Below are 19223 nucleotides of genomic sequence, written 5' to 3' on the forward strand. Positions count from 1 at the left end.
ACACCTGGTTTACAAACAGAAAGGTGCTGGCGGGTCCCTAACCCATGGTGTGTGCTGTCTGCACCCGGCAGCGCTCAGAGGCATGGCGCAGCGCAGCCGTGGCGCTGAGCATGCGGCAGGGAGCGCGGCCAGAAGCAGCCACTGCTCGTTCTGTGCATTGTCTGCTCTTGGAACACTGCCCTTCTTACTGCAAAACATTCCTGTTGGCTCATTCAACAGTGCAATCCTTCTGTCACTTCAGTGAACTCAGTGGTGACATTGGGCACCCCTTCCAGTGTTCAGCTTTAAATAGGAGCCCCATTTCAGACCTAAGGTGTGCATCGTGGTGGCTCACGTTTAATGCCAGAGGCAAGTCCTAAATGTGCATTGCCTCAGGCTCACATTTAAGCGAGATGTATTTGCTGCAAGTGTAATTGTTGGGGGGACTCCTACAGAGGAGAAAGCTGTGTATTTCTCCCGCGTGCGAGGTTTCTGCGTCCCAGATGTGACTAAAGATCGATGGAATTTGCGGGTATTGTTGCTAACAGGCGCTCTGCAGGTGGCTAAAAGACGAGCACGCATTAGGGGTTGCTGCCTTTGCTACAACAGTGCCCGCATCGGCAGGGACTTGCCTTCTGCCTTGCCGTGGGCTGCTGGCTTGGTGGCAGGAGAACAAGTGAAGTCAGCTGAGCCACTTAGAGTGCCTTGGTTGCTTATTGCAGCATTTTTCCAGTCTCTCTTGCTTGAAGAGATTAATCTTTCGAGATAGAGACTACTCTGAGGTGTTCTTCAAACGGGGAGCTCCGCTTTAGTGCTGCCTTTTAGGCACATTGTTTTGTCAAACTCCCTGTAATATTTGGTGTGACTTACATGGAAAAGAGTACCCAGGATAGGTGCAGTCATTAGTTTTCCTTCTGAAATGTTAACTTCAGCCCTGGAGTTAAACTACTCTTACGGTTTCTGAAAACAAAAATGAGATCTATATTGTAGGTTATGCAACAGTTGGATTTTTTTCTCCCTTTGTCCTCCTTAGGCATTCTTTCTGTAATCAGTTGTGATAATTCCTGTATGTCTGTGTTGATTGGCTTTTCCAAGTTAAATACAGGTGTTAACTAATCTCCTCAGCATCCCTGTGAGGCAAATAGTGCAGTCAGATACAACAATTACTTGCTGTTTCCCAGCATCAGGCAATGAGTCATTCTGTGTAGCTGGGACCTGACCATGGGTGTACTGCCATCCAGCACCGCGTTCCTCCCTCAGCCATGCTGAAGGGAACAGCCAGGCGAGCGCAGCTTCAGTAAGGACAGTTGTAGATTTGGCACTTAACCAAGACTAACGAGTAAAGGTTTTTTCCAGAGAAGATGTAATACAGCTGTGGAGTCTCCTCCAGTTAAAGCTCCAGCAAATGCTGTTTGCATTGCACAAGACAAGCAGGGATGCAACACGGAGAGGTGTACCAATCCTTGCCTTGGCTCAGTTACTACTGTGTCCAGTTCTGGGCCCCTCAATTCAAGAGAGATGTTGAGGTGCTGGAAGGTGTCCAGAGAAGGGCAACAAGGCTGGTGAGAGGCCTGGAACACAAACCCGATAAGGAGAGGCTGAGGGAGCTGGGGGGGTGCAGCCTGCAGAAGAGGAGGCTCAGGGCAGAGCTCATTGCTGCCTGCAGCTGCCTGCAGGGAGGCTGTAGCCAGGTGGGGTTGGGCTCTTCTCCCAGGCAACCAGCAATAGGACAAGGGGAAACAGTCTCAAGCTGTGCCAGGAGAAGTATAGGCTGGATGTTAGGAGGAAGTTGTTGTCAGAGAGAGTGATTGGCATTGGAATGGGCTGCCCAGGGAGGTGGTGGAGTCACCATCTCTGGAGGTGGTCAAGAAAAGCCTGGATGAGGCACTTAGTGCCATGGTCTGGTTGCTTGGCCAGGGCTGGGTGCTAGGTTGGCCTGGCTGATCTTGGAGGTCTCTTCCAACCTGGTTGAGTCTATGATTCTACAGTCGTGCCTTGAGTCCAGCTCTGTTGTTTCATTACTCTGGGGTTCCTATTAGTTTGCAAAAGAAAATGCAAGGAAAGATGTGTTTTGGAGTGAGCCCTTCACAGAAGGGCTTTACTAGCAATAATTTTCATGTCATTTATAATTTACAATTATCTTTATGTTAGCCATAGCTAAAAGTATACTTGGTTTTATTATAAGTGTATGTGCAAATTCACTTTTGCCCTTGCATTTCACTTGTAGCACCTTTTGGTTAGCTGCTCCCTGTCCGTACACAAGTGATTTTCAAGCACCTAAGCCTTGCACTGCAAACAAAAGGCGTTTGAAGGAAGCTCATCTTACACTTGCCTTTGCTTAACATCAAACAGCTCAGACTTACATTGCATTTGTTGCTGAACTGTTAAAGTTCTGACCTGAATTGTGAAAAAGTTGTGGTGCATGGCTTCTCTCCATTAAAAAGACAACAACAAAGTGGCAGTCCTTGAGGGACAATGTGTTGAGCTGAACTGTGCAAGAGATATCTGGTGTGTTGATTTCCATGGCCTGCCTCTGAAATCACAGTGTGTAACTTCCACGGCATCACATCCTGTGCTAGCCATAGACTACCACACCTGCTGAGTAAAGAACATCGCTGTAGTTATCAGTTCACAAGGCTCCACCTGTCTTGAAATCCTGTGTAAATATAGCTCTCTTGAATCACTGGCCTCTGGAATATAGGAAACCTCTGCAAGTTTCTCTCTGGGCATTGGCGTTACAAAACAGGACATGCAAATTCTCTTTAGACTTTACTGGTGCTGGTTTCAGCAAGGCAATCAGTTCCTCATGCATAAAGATCAGGTTAAGTAATTCTTTTGTGCTTCAGCATTACTGCAAGTGGCAGCTTTCCCCCAAGGGTGGCATCTCCTTTGAAGTAGCTGTGAAAGGTACCTACTCCCTTTGTAGCTAGACATGGCAATGACCTACCAGCTGTGGTGCATCTCAGCATTCTGCAAGGAAGGGTGGGAGCAAGATGCCTCTGTAGTGAGTGTAAGGATACAGCTTTAAAACTGTTTTTTTACTGTTGGTAGTTTCCATGGAGCTATGAAAACAAACTCGGAGAGAAAAGCCAGGCCAAGTCACTGCTGCCAGCTGTTGGTGTGAAGTGGTATCTAAAGCAAGCGATCTGCTCCTTGCTCTGTATGTGCTCATGGAAGTAGGAGAGCTTCAGTGCTTGACAAAGCAGAGTGTTTTCTGTGCTTCCTGTCTGTGCCATGGGCAGTGGAGTCTTTATGAGGTCTCTCTGGAAAGATGATATCAAACCTTGTGATCGGTAGCTATGCCACAGGTGCAGTGTCTGCTGCCTGCTGACAGGCTGAGGCTCTGAGCTACTAGGCAGGGCTTCCTCAGGCCCATTGAGTTAAAACAGTCTCAACCACACAAGAGCCAGGGTTTTCATAGGGTCAACCAGACTGGAAGAGAACTCCAAGCTCAGCCAGTCCAACCTAGCACCCAGCCCTAGCCAATCAACCAGGCCATGGCACTAAGTGCCCCAGCCAGGCTTTGCTTGAACACATGCCAGGGATGGCGACTCCACCACCTCCCTGGGCAGCCCATTCCAATGCAAATCACTCTCTCTGACAACAACTTCATCCTAACATCCAGCCTAGACCTGCCCTGGCACAGCTTGAGGCTGTGTCCCCTTGTTCTGTTGCTGCTTGCCTGGCAGAAGAGACCAACCCCACCTGGCTACAGCCTCCCTTCAGGTAGTTAATTGACTTCACCAATTTGCTGTTCTGATTCTACATGTATAAATGTATATGTTGGATCAAACAACATGTCCATCTAGTGGGGCATCACTGTCCTCATTATATATGCTCTCTCTATATATTCATATATATATATATAGAATATAGCAACAACAGGATGCATTTTTAGGCTTTGGTAACATTGTCTGACAACAAGGATGCCAAATGGTGTTTCTAATGCTTACTAATGCACTTGTGAAGTTTTTCCCTGTTGGATCTGTTCTGGACATGGCTTCTGGTCTTCACTCAAGTGAAAGTGAGTGCCAAGGGAGCAGGCTCTTGCAAACTGGAGTGCAATGATACTGCCTTGCAGAGCAAAGCAGGCAAAGAAGTAGCTGCCTGCACTAGTTCTGCTGGTCTCGATTTCAAAGTAAGCTTATAGACACACCTCATGCAGCAGACTGCAGGTTCCAAAACAAAACCACTCTGGGTTGTCGTCTCTTTCTTGTTTGTTATGTTGGCTTTCTGGGAGTGCAGTGGGCTTTGAAAATCTGCCTGGGCTGTTCTTTAAGTGTCTCTGCAAACTCCCTGTCCATGCAGGGTTGCATGACTTACATTATCCTTGCACTGCTTGGCAGAGGAAAGCAGTTTCTCTGAGGCAGAATTTGAACAGGCTGCATACCAAGTTCACTGACTCAGTGCCAGTAAATTAGCCCTGAGTCCCCACTGAGCCCTTCAAAGACCCTTCAGTACATGTGCCTCTTCAAACATGAAAGTCCTCTTAATGACTCAGTGCCTGTGTCAACTTCAATTCAAGATTTTGTTTTGTGCATTTCACCTGAGGCCATGCCTTCACAGCAGAGGAAACCCTGCCTTTGCCTGGGCTGGCTATCTCAGGGTACCATCTCCTGAGAACAAGGTGACTTCCCTGGAGAGGATGCTGTTTGTAGCCCTTATTCAGGCCTGTTTCTCTACCCATGTAGCAGGTGTAATAAGTGTGTGGCCAGCAGGGCAAGGGAGGGGATTCTGCCCCTTGGCTCTGCTCTCCTCACACCCCACCTGCAGTCCTGGGGGCAGTTCTGGAGCCCCCAGCACAAGCAGGACATGGAAGTGTTGGAGCCAGTCCAGAGGAGGCCACCAAGATGCTGAGAGGGCTGCAGCAGCTCTGCTGTGAGGACAGGCTGAGAGAGTTGGGGCTGTGCAGCCTGGAGAAGAGAAGGCTTCAAGCAGACCTTGGAGTGGCCTTCCAGTATCTGAAGTGGGCTACAGTAGCGCTGGGGAGGGACTATTGACAAGGTCTTGTAATGACAGGACAAGGGGGAATGGTTTTGAACTGGCAGAGGGGAGATTCAAACTGGATGTTAGGAAAGGTTTTTTTTGCAGTGAGGGTGGTGAGAGACTGGCACAGGTTGCCCAGGGAGGTTGTGGAGCACAGAATCACTGAATGTGACTGAAGATCAAATTGGGTGATTTTGTGCTCCACAACCTCCCTGGAGGTGTTCAAGGCCAGGTTGGATGAGGCCTTAAGTGACCTGTTCTTGTGGGAGGTGTCCTGCCTATGGGTGAGCTTTGAGGTCCCTTCCAACCTAAGCTGTTCTATGATTTTGGATGTTATACTTCCCCTGTGGTTTCAGATTTTAACTGCTAAACAACCATACAAGTGTTCCTTGTACTAAGGCACCAACTCTGTGTGTTGAAATGTTTCCCTCTGTGCTCTTTGCTGCTCTTACAGCTGCACATTTCCATGCAAGCCAATCTTTCTATTTGCTTTCATAGGCAATCTCTCAACTGTAGAAAAGGACATAGGACATTTAGGCTATCAGGGAGTGCCAGGACTAGGAGGAATGGAGCAAAGCTGGAGATGGGTAGGTTCAGACTGGATGTGAGGAGGAAGTGCTTCACCATGAGAGTGGTGAGAGCCTGGAATGAGTTGCCCAGGGAGGTGGTTGAGGCCCCATGGCTGGAGGTGTTTAAGGCCAGGCTGGCTGAGGCTGTGGGCAGCCTGCTCTAGAGTTGGGTGTCCCTGCCTATGGCAGGGGGGTTGGAGCTGGGTGATCCTTGTGGTCTCTTCCAACCCTGACTGATTCTGTGATTCTACATTAAGTGAAAAGTGCTCCACTTGTACATGAGCTTGAAGAGGTTGCTAATTATGCAATTCCTTCAAGATAGTCAGAAGGAAAACTGGAATCATAAAACATTGAGAACTTTTTTATTCTGGCACTTTTAACCTTGTCCAGTTTGTTGATCCCTAAAAGTTTTCCAGTGCACCACTACTAGTTAAAGTCTATGGATAGCAGGCTTCTGGTTTGTCTCACTGCCTTGGATGCAGCCTGCAGATCAGGATGAAAACTGATGTCGTGTGCTCATCAATAAATTCATAAACTGGAGCTATGAAAAGCAATCAAGGCCCCAGTGATGCAGTGAGATCAAGGAGGTTCTTCAAATGCAAACAGAGACCTTTCTGCATTTCAAAGCATCTCACCAGTCTGCCCTGTGTCAGTGAGGCACTGTGCTCTGATGACATAGCCACTGATAAATCCAGTGCGTTTCAGCTCTGCTTTGGAGGGGATGTATTTGGTTTTTTTTTCCCCTTGCTGCTACATTTGCTGAGGGAGCATAACCTAATCCAAAAGCATGTGGGTATTAAACTGAAGTGTGCAAGTGTGTGCATCATGCCTAAGAACTGAAGGTAGACTATAGCCAGTAAAACTTTGTGCCTTTTTTCTCCTCCTGCTAGGTTTTTGCTGAGCCCTCCATCAGTCTGTTTGCTCTGGAAGGCTGCAAGGGCAGAGAGCTGCACTTCAGTGAACCTGTCAATTCTGTTTTGAATGAGGACCTTCATTTCTACACTCAGTCTGTATGGGTTAGAAGTGGATTGTAAGTATGGAAGAAATATTCTTGTCAAATTTGCATTACAGGAGTCAATACTGAGCATGTATTTGTTCTTGATTACTGCCTTTTGTCACAGGATAGGCTTCACATCCTAACTTGTAGACAAAATCCTACAACCTGTTTAACTGCTAAACCTACCTTTTGTGTTGGGACCCAAAATGAACTAAAAAGTCTGGGCTGAGAGTGCATTTCCCCCTGTAGGGATCATCCTTTTACCTCTATGTAGCAGCAAACTATAGAGTCCAGGAATGAGTTTTGACTGCTCGCTTCCAAAGGCAGGTTGAATAAACTCAAACTGCCCTCAGCAACTGACTGTAAAATACCACTATAAAATGCAGGGATTTAACAGAAACCACTGCAGTGGTTCAGTGAAGCTTGATGTGCTGACTGGCTGCCAGAGAGGGAGCAGCTTCTAAGGAAACCTTGGGGTGGAGCTGACAGGCATTTGCTTCTGTTGTTTGCCCTCCCTCACTCGGTGAGTGTCAATACACACCCAGGGGCTTCGGTGAAAGCACTTGCACAGAGCTGCCCTAACCTCTTCCATGTCTCAGGATGGGGACAGAGTGGCTGAGAGCAACCAGGCAGAGAGGGAGCTGGGGGTGCTGGGAGAGAACAGCTGAAGATGAGGCAGCAGTGTGCCCAGGTGGGCAGCAGAGCCAATGGCATCCTGGGCTGGCTCAGGAGCAGTGTGGGCAGCAGGACAAGGGAGGATCTTCTGCCCCTGCTCAGGCCACCCCTTGAGTGCTGTGTCCAGTTCTGGGCTCCTCAGTTCAAGAGAGATGTTGAGGTGCTGGAAGGTGTCCAGAGAAGGGCAGCAAGGCTGGAGAGGGGCCTGGAGCACAGCCCTGTGAGGAGAGGCTGAGGGGTGTGCAGCCTGCAGCAGAGGAGGCTCATTGCTGTCTGCAATTACCTGCAGGGAGGCTGTAGCCAGGTGGGGTTGGGCTCTGCTGCCAGGCAGGTTTTCCACATCCACAGCAGTAAGAAATAACCTGGGGGGTCTTATCCTGCAGTGGAGACTGACTGGAGACTGCCTTAGTTCTAATGCAGCCTGTTTCCTCTGTTTATCTTAAATCTTTCCCCACCTTTTCTGGTGCTGTACTTTTCTCGAGAGGTTCTATGGGACAGCACGAAGCAAAATTTGCACCAGTGGGGCAAGGAGTCAGCGTGGAGCGTGGACAGCTTAGCTATGTCCTTGCTGTGGTCTGTACAGTGGAATTTTTCAGATGCACCAAGTCTGCCACTTAGAAGTCAAAACCCTTCTGCAGGTGTCTGTGCTAGCAGCGCTGAGCACCCCCCAGGTTTTCTGAGGCTGCTACCTAGCCCAGTCCTAACCTAGGTAATGCTTTGCAGTGCCATGGGCTGTTTCCTTTCCGGGACTTCACACAAGGGTTCTCCTGAAAAGATCAGTTAAGGGTTGAGCCTCACTTTCTTTAAGAGCAGTCAGTAGCTGTTTACTTGAGCTGTGGGCCCAGAGTCAGTATAAGCTTCCTTGCAGAGCTTTGCTAGCTCACTCTCAGTCTCCAATATCTGTGCCCTTTCCATCCCGAGCCCTTGCTGGTAAGAGAGTGATCATCTACTGCTGTTGTCTTGAGGTGCCCCATGCAAGTAGCAGCCCTTTGGAGCTGACAGCAACACACAGGCATTCCCTAAATCTATGCTAGTTTGGAGACTACCTGACTTACATCTGGTGTATGTGAACCTTCATGCCTCTGTGGAGGTGCTACAGTCTGAAGTGAGTCCTGTTGGGGAATGTCACTTTGCCTATGCAGTTGCCTGGTGCAGGGTGCAGGGAAGATGGCAGAGTGGAGACTTCTGGTCTTGCATGAGAGCCAAGATGAGTTTGGTCTGTGTCACTGAATGCCAGAACCCCAACTTGGCTTCAGATGGTTATTACTGTAAGAGTTCTTCTTCTGTTTCCTATAAATGCCTGCTTTGGTGACAGAAGCTGCATTTCCAATGAGACTGATGCTGCAAGGACAGTGTCAACAGTGAATTCTCAGCAGCTTCATAGAAAGAAAGTCAGGAATATACTAGAAGCATGAGGAGCACACAGCGGTGGTCAGGTTGCTCTAATACCTCTTAGTCAGGAGATATGAGCCTTAATTTGAAGCAGCAGTGACACAGCCTGAGGGCAGTTCAAAGTTGGCATGTTCTAGCTTCCATGGAGTCCTGAGCAAGGATGACTGTCAGCTTCTCCAAATTACTGACAATGTGGAAACAGAAATTACAGCTGCTTTGAGCACTGCTTGTGGATGCATTTTCACTGAGACTGAGTGAAGCCATCCCTCATGTTCTTGGCAGCTGATCTGTAAAGCAGGTAAAGTGGGGAAATGTGCTTTATGTTAGGTAAGTTAATGAGATTCACTGCACAACAATGTCCTGTTGATAGAAACAAAGCCAGTCTGTGATCCTGAGGCTGCCTTCGTAAGCAGCAGTGCAGAACTGACTGAGCAGATGTGTAGGTAACAAGGGATCTGTGTGTGCCAGCACTTTAACTCTCAGAGCATTCAGCCGTGGCTGTGCCTCAGATACACTACAGGAAGCTCTGCTACAGCAGCCTGTAGATTTCAGAGTCAATATTTTGCATGCATTTTTAAGACAAGTGGAACAACTTTAAAAGCTTTAACTGTAACAAAAGAAAACATTGGAAAATGTCCCCTTCTCATGAGTAGGTACAACCAGGCAAAGCTGTAAGCAGTGCAGCCTGCTGACTGGCTTCCTCGTGCCCAAGGAAACCTGCATTATTCCCATCTAGGTTCACACAGAGGTTTTCATATTTGTGGGAAAAAACTGGGAGAGGGAGTATGAGTTTTCCAGACAGACAAGCAGAAAACAGGCTTTAATTTAGGCAACAAATGGTGAAACCACTGCAGTGGATGGCATTGTGTTGTGTGGTAGTAAAGGTTTGGTGTCAGCACTGCCATGGAGAACTTCAGGGGCTTTCAGGCTCACAGGATGTCAGGGTTTGGAAGGGACCCAAAGAGGTCATCGAATGCAAGCTCCCCACCAGAGCAGGACCACACAATCTAGCACAGATCACAGGACCTCATCCAGGCAGGCCTTAAAAGGCTCCAGAGAAGGAGACTCCACAACCTCTCTGGGCAGCCTGTGCCAGGGCTCTGGGACCCTTACAGTAAAGAAGTTTGCCCTTGTGTTGAGTTGCAACCTCCTGTGCTGCAGCTTACACCCATTGCTGCTTGTCCTATCCCAGGGAGCAGTGAGCAGAGCCTGTCCCCCCCCTCCTGACCCTCAGCCCTCAGATATTTATAGACATTTATTAAACCCTCTGTCTTCTCTTCTCCAGACTAAGCAGCCCCAGGTCCCTCAGCCTCTCCTCATCAGCCATGCCCTCCAGTCCCCTCATCATCCTTGTAGCCCTCTGCTGGACCCTCTCCAGCAGATCCCTGTCCCTCTTCAACTGGGGAGCCCAAAACTGAAGGCAGTACTCAAGATGAGGTCTCAGCAGGGCAGAATAGAGGGGCAGGAGAACCTCCCTTGATCTGCTGGACACACTCCTCCTAATACACCCCAGGATCCCATTGGCCCTTTTGGCCACCAGGGCACATTGCTGTGCCATGGGTGTTCTCCCCCAGCACTCCCAGGTCCCTCTCCACAGGGCTGCTCTCCAGCAGTCACCTCTCAGCCTGTACTGCTGCAGTTTGTTATTCCTCCCCAGGTGCAGGACTCTGCACTTGTCCTTGTTGAGCCTCATCTGGTTCCTCTGTGCCCAGCTCTGTGCCCAGGTCTCTCTGGATGGCAGCACAGCCTGCAGCTGTCTCAGCCAAGCCTCCCAGCTTGGTGTCATCAGCAAACCTGCTGAGCAGACTCAGTCTGTCTGTGGCCTCATCAATGTCATTGATAAAGATGTTGAACAGCACTGGCCCCAGCACTGATCCCTGGGGAATGCCACTGGTCACAGCTCTCCAGCTCAAGTAGCTCAAGTTTTGCTGCAGTTATCCTGTAGTCGTTTATGTTTTGTTTTCTGCCTCCAGGTGGATTGCATACGAAGGATGTAATTTTTCAGGCAATCAGATTCTGCTGGAGCCCAGTGAGATTTCCAACTGGAATGAGCACAGTGGCTGGAAAGCAATTGGCTCCCTCCGTCCTGTGAAGCAAGTATGTTAAGACTGTATGAGGACCTCTGGGGTTTTCTGGCAGGATTTAGTGCACAGTTGTCAGCTCAGCCACTAATGCTGTATAATGGTGTGCATTGTGCTCCATAAGCCAAGGCAAATGATGACAGCCAGAAGGGCCGATGGGAAGATAATGGAAGCAGAAAATTCCTCCAGTGGTGGTTACCGAGATCTGTATTAGACTCCTGAAGGAAAATAATTGCTGGTTTCTTAGAGCCAGGTTTTGTCTCTCTGAGTGGCTCACTCCACGTTCTGTAGATGCCCTGGTTTTACTATCCTGCCATGCAACAACAATAATGAGAGAACCAGTTCTGCACTGGCTTGCTTTGCAGTAAGCACAAATGGAAGCAGGAACAAATTTCAGTGTGCTTCTCTCATTGTGGAGAAGTTTGTGCAGTCCAGCCAGGTTTGCCATCTCTGCCTCTACCCAAATAACATCAACTTCAGGCTCGTTCAAAGACTGAGGTCTGCAAACCAAAGTGCTCAAGAGCTTTGTGAAGGGTAGAGAGAGAAGCAAGACTGAGATAAATATTTGCCCCTCGTTCAAGGGAAAGCAGGTGGAGTTCTACTGCTCTGCCTTTGCAGTACACATCAGGTAATTGGTGCCTGGCAGCAGCTCCAAACCAGCCAAAGCAGGTGCCCAGCATGCCCAGCATGCCCAGCCATGCAGCGTCTGGCCAGACGGGAAAAGGACAGGGCAGAGTTGCAGGGACTGTGAGCAGTAGCTCCTCTGGAAAAGAATTGTCATTAGCTCTGCTTCTTACAGAGGAACTTGTTACTACTTAGTGACAAATGCTACTTTATTTTTAAACACTAGGCTCAACTGGGGAAATGTTGCAGTGAAGTAACAGTCTCAGTGCATGACTAATGCTAATCTGCCCTGCCTCGAAAAAAGTAAAGAAGTTTTCCCCCTTCTCACTCCCCCTTCCAAAGAAAGAAACCCCAAACCAGCGACTTTCCCTCCTTCCCCCAGTGATTCTTTCAGTCCAAGAAGCTGACAGCTCCCTGAAATACTTTGGAAGTGGTAACTGCAAAAGGATGTCAGTTTGTCTCTGGTTTTGAAAATAATTTGTGCTGTTGCATTTCTGTATCACCTTTACCTTGTCTATTTCTGTCTATAGCTGTAACTGTTGTAACTCTCTGCTTGTCTCTTGTGCTAAGCTGTGAATACAAAGCTTCATTCCTTAACTCCCAGCTCAGCTCAATCTAGTCTGGGTCATTTCATTAAGAGTGGGGGCGGCAGGTAACATCTATTCTACTTAAAGGGGGTTGAAGGTGATGGATACTCACTAGGTGTTGTGTACTGAGAACCAAATGCTTGCAGAGTACAGCCCATCTACTGCTCTTGGAATGAGGGAAATGTGCTGAGTAGAGATTATTTGTGTAGCACAGGAATTAGTCTGTAGACATTTTTCATTAGAACAACTAACAATGCTATCTGCCAGTGCTGCTTGCAGCTGCCTGCCTGCCTGCCTGCCTGCGACAAGCACTCATTGCTGCTCTAGGTGCATGTTTGTTTCCAGCAAGGAAGTTTTTGAACGCACTCATACGGAGCTGGTAAACCTATTTTAGACACCCAGTTAGAGATGGAGGGAGACTCTCCCCGTCTTGGTTTCATGCCTGCTCTCCTTCGCGCTGTTTCAGCCAGCAGTGTACCTCAGAGTGAAGAACCAAGCCGAAGGCAGATACTTAACGGCCGCTGGAAGCGCAGCAGACGCGAAAGCAACAGCAGTGTGTGCGTGCCCATACAACGGCAGGAACACCCAGATCTGGCACTACTGCCGTGGGCTCTTCAAATCCAAGGTGAGTCTCCACGTGCTGCAAGGGAGGAGGCTGCACCACTTACTGTCCTTTCACCTTCACTTCTTTCTTTTACTGTAGGCTAGCATTACCACCAGGGTAGGCTTTGGCCTCTCTTACACATCTTAAACCAAACCTCTTAGGTTCTACACCCTTCTACTACATATGGACAGATGTAATCTGTCTGATTTGGTTGATATGAGAACATAGAGTGTGGGAGCCTAGTTAAATCATTAACTGTGTGAGCACTGATAGGAAGCATCATCAATCAGGTAAGCACAAAGGAGCTGGGTTAAGCTCGAGAGGGTCTTGAAACACTCTCATGGAGAAGAATACTGTATTCAAAGATGAGAACATCAGAGACTCCAGACAAGAATGTGACCCAGAAGTGATGCCAGGTGGACAAAAGGTAGAGAGGACAGACTGAGGAAGGTGTCAGCCTTCCTCCCAAAGACCCCAAAAGGCGACCACCAGGTGGCAATGAGCATGCTAAAGAGGTGGAACATTATGGACACGAGTTCCAGGAACTGATTGTAATAACTCCACCTATTCCCAGAACTAATTGTGCTAACCCTGCCCCTGTACTGAATGTTTTGTAGTATAAACATTTCACTTGAACAAGCTGAAGGTGTGCAAGGGCTTTGGAAGATGACCTCCCCTTGCCACCCGGCGCTGATTAAACATGCCTCACCCGGTAACACTTTGTGTGTTGAGAGGTTTGTTTTCTGCAAGTCACGGTGAGCTGGGCTACTTTTCAAATGTCTGATGAGCCTGAGGTTCCTCACAGTCGAAATCAGGCTTTGGCTGCAGTTGCAAGTTTAAGTTTATGATATGCAAAGTGGTTCAGTGTTAGTGCTGCCCCTGAGAGGCTGCTATCAGTATAGAAAGCTGATGATTTAACACAAGAAATGCCTCAAGTAACAAAGGCCAGCACCTTCCGTCAAGCAGCCTGGTCAACTGATGAATCATCTGCTCCTAGCTTGCTTGCCAGGCTTTGTGGCCAGCTATAGCATGATTTTGCAGTCTGAGGCTTTGTGGCCTGGATCTCAACTTCTCTTCTTGTTTCTTAGGCCAACAATGCCTGCCTGGATGTCATTGGTGGCAGAGATGTGCCCGGGGCCAAAGTTGCGCTCTGGGCAGAACATGGGAAGGACAGGCAAAAGTGGAGACTCAATGAGGATGGAACCATCAGTTCATACCTCAGTGACCAACTTGTGCTTGATATTAAAGGTATGCGGAAACAAACGAAGAAAGCACCCAAAACCCCATGACACTAGAAGCAGATACGACTGAGCCTTACATGTTCTAAGGGTGTTGTCTGAGTGAGGTTAAGTCCCATAGTCCAGCTCTTTTTGTACTCAAGGTTAAATACTAAGTCTTACCTTTCCTGTTGGGTCCAAGTCCAGTTGCTTGACAGACGGACAATAAATAACAGGGCAGGGCAGAACCTGACTCTTGATCCCAGAGTTTTATTTTGATTGCATCAACTATTCTGCTTCAGGGAGTTCAGTGGTGCTGATGGCAGGAAATGCAAGTTACAGAAGACAGAATGGTGAAGAGAAAGCCACCATGGAATAGATATGTCTCAAAGAGAAAAGTGCTCATTCCTGATGTTTTCAGGCTAGCTAAAGCTGTCATTGCTCAAGTCCTAGCCTTTCTTTCACTGTGGTAGAACTAGCTTACTGAAGAATGTCTGTTCCTCACACACTATTGAAGTTACTCTGTTGCTCCTAAGGTTTTACTGTTAGAAGAGGTAGCGAGGCAGTGACTGGTAATGAGGCTGGGGGCTCCATGGTGCTGTCTAGTCAGATGTAGATTCCAAGTGAATTAATTGATAGGCTAACACATCAGCAGGGCTTGCAGACAAGGGTAAGGGCATATCCCAGAGATGAAGTCATCAGCTTTTCAATGAATGTCCTGTTGGATCATTATACATCTGACATCTGCAGCTCAAAGCTAGTGACAACTCATCCTCAGCCCTGTGATGCTGAATGATCATTCCTGCTCTCTCCAACTTAGTGTTTTAACCACTGTTGCTAATTCTGAAGAGTTACTACAAAGCCATTAAATGCTACTTGGTGACAAGATGGCAAATCTTTCAGTATCACAGAACCATGCTGCCTAGGTTACTGCCAAATACAGTGTTAAGAGCTGGGGTGGCAAGATACCACTTGACAGCTCTTTGTAACACATAGAGAACCATAGAATGGTTTAGGTCGGAAGGGACCTCAAAGCTCAGACAGTTCCAACCCCCTGCCATAGGCAGGGACACCTCCCACTTAAACAGGTCGCTCAAGGCCTCATCTAACCTGGCCTTGAACATCTCCAGAGAGGGAGCAGCCACAACCTCCCTGGGCAACCTGTGCCAGTGTCTCACCACCCTCACTGCAAAGAACCCTTTCCTAACATCTAGTTTCAGTCTCCCCTCTGCCAGTTCAAACCCATTCCTCCTCATCCTGTCATTACCAGACCTTGTCAGTAGTCCCTCCACAGCCTTCCTGTAGCCCCCTTCAGATACTCGAAGGCCACTCTAAGGTCACCTGGAAACCTTCTCTTCTCCAGGCTGCATAGCCCCAACTCTCTCAGTCTGTCCTCACAGCAGAGCTGCTGCAGCCCTCTCAGCATCTTCATAGTCCTCCTCTGGAGTGGCTCCAACACTTCCATGTCCTGCTTGTGCTGGGGGCTCCAGAACTGCCCCCAGGACTGCAGGTGGGGTGTGAGGAGAGCAGAGCCAAGGGGCAGAATTCCCTCTCTTGCCCTGCTGCCCACACTGCTCTTGCTGCAGCCCAGCACAGGGTTGTGTCTGGGCTGCACTCCCACTGCAGGCTCCTGTTGAGCTTTTCATCAGCCCAGACCCCCAGGTCCTGTTCCTCAGGGCTGCTCCCAGCCATTCCCCACCCAGCCTGGAGCTGTGCTTGGGTCTCTACGGCTATCTTTTGGCACTTTCTATTTGCGGTCTGATGGTGGTGCAATAATTTGTTACCGTCACTTCAGTGCCACCTGCATTTAGAGGAGAGGCCTTTTCTTGGAAGGGCTTTGTAGGCTTCTTGTTGAAATGGATATCCTACACCAAGCAATCTCACCTGTGTCCACAAATCTGTGTAGTTGTGCTGTAGCAATATGCTACAGTAAAGATCCAGACAGAGGGAGCTCAGTGTCTGACAGAAGTAAAATCTCTTTAGAGGAGCCCATTCTGTGCCCAAAAGTACATTTGAGGTCTCCAGTTTGTGGTAAACTCTGCTTTGAACTTATGGAGCTCTTCAGGGCCTAAACTGTCAAGTGACTGTAGTCCTGTGTGCAGTTCTGGAACCCCCAACACAAGAAGGACATGGAACTGGGGGACAAAGTCCAGAGGAGGCCACCAAGATGCTCAGAGGACTGCAGTAGCTCTGCTATGAGGACAGGCTGAGAGAGCTGGGGCTCTGCAGCCTGGAGAAGGCTACAAGGAGACCGTGGAGTGGCCTTCCAGTATCTGAAGGGGACCTACAGCAAGGTTGGGGAGGGACTATTGACAAGGTCTTGTAATGACAGGACAAGGGGGAATGGGTTTGAACTGGCAGAGGGGAGATTCAGACTAGATATTAGGAAGGAGTTCTGTACAGTGAGGGTGGTGAGACACTGGCACAGGTTGCCCATGGAGGGTGTGAAGCACAGAATCACAGAATGTGATCAAAGATGATATTGGGTGATTCTTTGCTTCACAACGTCCCTGGAGGTGTTCAAGGCCAGGTTAGATGAGGCCTTGAACAACCTGTTCTAGTGAGAGGTGTCCTGCCTATGGCAGGGGGTTGGAACTGGATGAACTTTGTGGTCCCTTCCAACCTAAACCATTCTATGATTCTATTCTATGACTGTGCAAAGCAGCCAGAGGGGCAGGCAGAAGCCTTCTACTTCAGGGAATTCTCTGGTTTTCAACTCCTTTTCCTACTAAGTCACATTCTTGAAGATGATACACAGGCTTTTCTGTGCATTTCTTTTAAAAAACCATATTTTCTTCTTTTTTTTCCCAAGGAGGAAATTATTACGACAAGAACCACATCATTATGAATCAGCAGATAGAAAACAAACACTCACAAAAGTGGGAGATTGAAATCCTGTGAGTAAAACCCACTGCACAGATGGACCTCACATGGGTTATTAATGTCTAAGCCTCCTGAAGTCACACACCACTGCAGCCCTGGGCAGCAACTCCTCTCCACTTCCGTTCATCCCAAGCACCAGCTCTTAAGCAGTTGGATTTGCACAGCTCTGGAAGATGGAAGGTTGTTGATCTTGCATCTTGCTGCAGGGAAGCTGACTCTTCAGAGGCTGCTCCTGTGAAAGCCACTCTTTCTCTTCAGGGGCAGTGTGAAAAAGGAAATGCAAAAACTAGACATAAGTTTTGCAGGATGCAAACTGCAAGCAATAAGATGGGAAAAGCTCTTGAGAAGCTTCCTCTGAAAATGATGGAAGCTTACTGAAGAATGAATGCACTGATGAGTGTGAAAGAGGTTGAACTGCACTTTCACGGCCCAAGTGAAACTGTGCAGGCTCCAAGCAGTCCTGAAGCTAATCACACCTCTTGCTACAATGCAGTTTATTTCGTGCATAAAGACAGCTTTGAACTACAACTACCAGCTCAGCTTATGAAATGAGGCAATAGAGCAAGCCTGACTTCTGCTCCACTAATGATATTGGTAGGCCTTTATCTTCACTTAACAGTACCAAACCTCCAGATTCAGGAACTGGTTTTGCACTGACCCATGGCCTGTTTCCAACCCACAAGATGTTGAAGCATCACTGAAGATCACCTTTAACGTGGAGCACTATGTGCACGTCTAAAAGGAAACCAAACAAGCCTGGGTCAGGCTAGACTTCCCCAAGGGCTAGCTGCATTTACAGCAGTAGTGATTTGCAACTAATATCTGTTGATGTATATAGATTAACTTAATACCACGTAGTTTGGTCTTGAAATCATGTCTTCCTTCAGAAAAGGACTGACTCCAGGGTGTGTTGGCAAAGGTGCTAGCAGCCTATACTGCAGTGCTTGTTTAACATTACCTGCATGTTAATGCTACTGTGGCTCATCAAAAAGATGCCATGTGTTAGCCCGAAGGATAAGGACTCGGACTGTAGCCCAGGTGGTGGCACACTCCTGCTTCCCTCAGTTTAGTACTATGCACTTAGCTTCTACTTGAGGCAGAGCCAAGTAACTTCTTGGACTGCAGTTGTGGGAGGCTTGAAAAGCATGTTCCTAACTCAGCACTGATAAGTACAGAAGGAACTGCAGGCAGTTGTAGGGCTGCCAACACCTGATGTGGAGGAAGGTCCCTTAAATCACTGCCAACTTGATTGCAGCATCACTCAATCTTTTTTACTGAAAATAATTTGTTTGGGGTTTTGTTTTCTTATTTATATATGCAGGATATGTATTTCTATGATTATTTAAAGAGTTTAGGCTACCAGATACCGCTTTAGGTTCCAAAACTTGTAACTGCTGCAGTTGTGCATCAAAACAGGACTCGACCCCAAAGAAATAAAGCCACATCAGCCTAAGTTTGCCACAGGATTCAAATAGATGGGTGTCTATTTTTATATCAAATAGAGTTCTAGCGAGTACTATTTAAAACAAAACTCTGCTTGCACTTACTATTTTACATTCTGAAGTGATCACAGATCTGCTGTCCAAGTAACAGACCTTCAAATGTATGCATATATCTTTTTCCAAGTGAAGCACTTGTTTAGCTTTTTTTTTGTCAGCATATGAAGTCTCCTGCACCCGACTGGCTTCCCACATGGATTTGTAAAAGCCTGTGTAAACAGTTCTCATCTTTTCAACCAAGAGTCACTGCATCAGGTTTGGCATATCAGTGTTAGATAACAAAGCAAAGCAGGCTTTTGTACCCAAGAGGTCTTGAATGTAAAATGCTCAGCATGTATATTTTAATTGTTTAAAGCCTTTTTTAGAATAAATGTTTTCTTTTGTGTTCCTAAAAACTACTGCTCTCTTGCGTCGTTTTTATCAGCCATCGAGCACATTGATTTTCTTTCAACTGAACAAAAAAGAGAAGTGTACTTCAAAATGTGACAGTGCTGTTGCATGAGTAGCATTGACAGCCGAATAGTAAGATCTTAGAAACATAGGATCAACCAGGTTGGAAGAGACCTCCAAGCTCAGCAAGTCCAGCCCTGTCCAATCAGCCAGACCATGGCACTAAGTGCCCCATTCAGTCTCTTCTTGCACACCTCCAGGCACGGCGACTCCACCACCTCCCTGGGCAGCCCATTCCAATGCCAATCACTCTGCCAACAACTTCCTCCTAACATCCAGCCAAGACCTCCCCTGGCACAGTTTGAGACTGTTTCCCCTTGTCCTGTTGCTGGTTGCCTGGGAGAAGAGCCCAACCCCACCTGGCTACAGCCTCCCTGCAGGTAGTTGTAGACAGCAATGAGCTCTGCCCTGAGCCTCCTCTTCTGCAGGCTGCACACCCCCAGCTGCCTCAGCCTCTCCTCACAGGGCTGTGCTCCAGGCCCCTCCCCAGCTTCATTGCCCTTCTCTGGAAACCTTCCAGCACCTCAACATCTCTCTTGAATTGAGGAGCCCAGAACTGGACACAGCACTCCAGGTGTGGCCTAAGCAGTACTGAGTACAGGGGCAGAAGAACCTCCCTTGTCCTGCTGGCCACCCTTGAGCACCTGAGTGCTTCTGGTTACATTGAGTTTCACATCATT

The 19223-nt window shown here is 48.0% G+C and overlaps 1 protein-coding gene across 1 annotated transcript in view; it reads left to right on the top strand.

Moving 5' to 3' along the window:
• CRYBG3 (crystallin beta-gamma domain containing 3) overlaps positions 1–18488 on the top strand; it is a 105571-nt gene extending 87083 nt beyond the window's left edge. The window contains exons 21-25 of the mRNA XM_064152197.1: positions 6425–6564; positions 10572–10695; positions 12357–12515; positions 13583–13742; positions 16524–18488. Coding sequence (XP_064008267.1) covers positions 6425–6564; positions 10572–10695; positions 12357–12515; positions 13583–13742; positions 16524–16612 — 672 coding nt within the window. The 3' untranslated portion in view covers positions 16613–18488. The remainder of the gene's footprint in view (positions 1–6424; positions 6565–10571; positions 10696–12356; positions 12516–13582; positions 13743–16523) is intronic.
• The last annotated feature ends 735 nt before the right edge of the window (positions 18489–19223 follow it).

This window comes from Pogoniulus pusillus, chromosome 12 (assembly GCF_015220805.1).
Source record: "Pogoniulus pusillus isolate bPogPus1 chromosome 12, bPogPus1.pri, whole genome shotgun sequence".
Lineage (NCBI taxonomy): Eukaryota > Metazoa > Chordata > Aves > Piciformes > Lybiidae > Pogoniulus > Pogoniulus pusillus.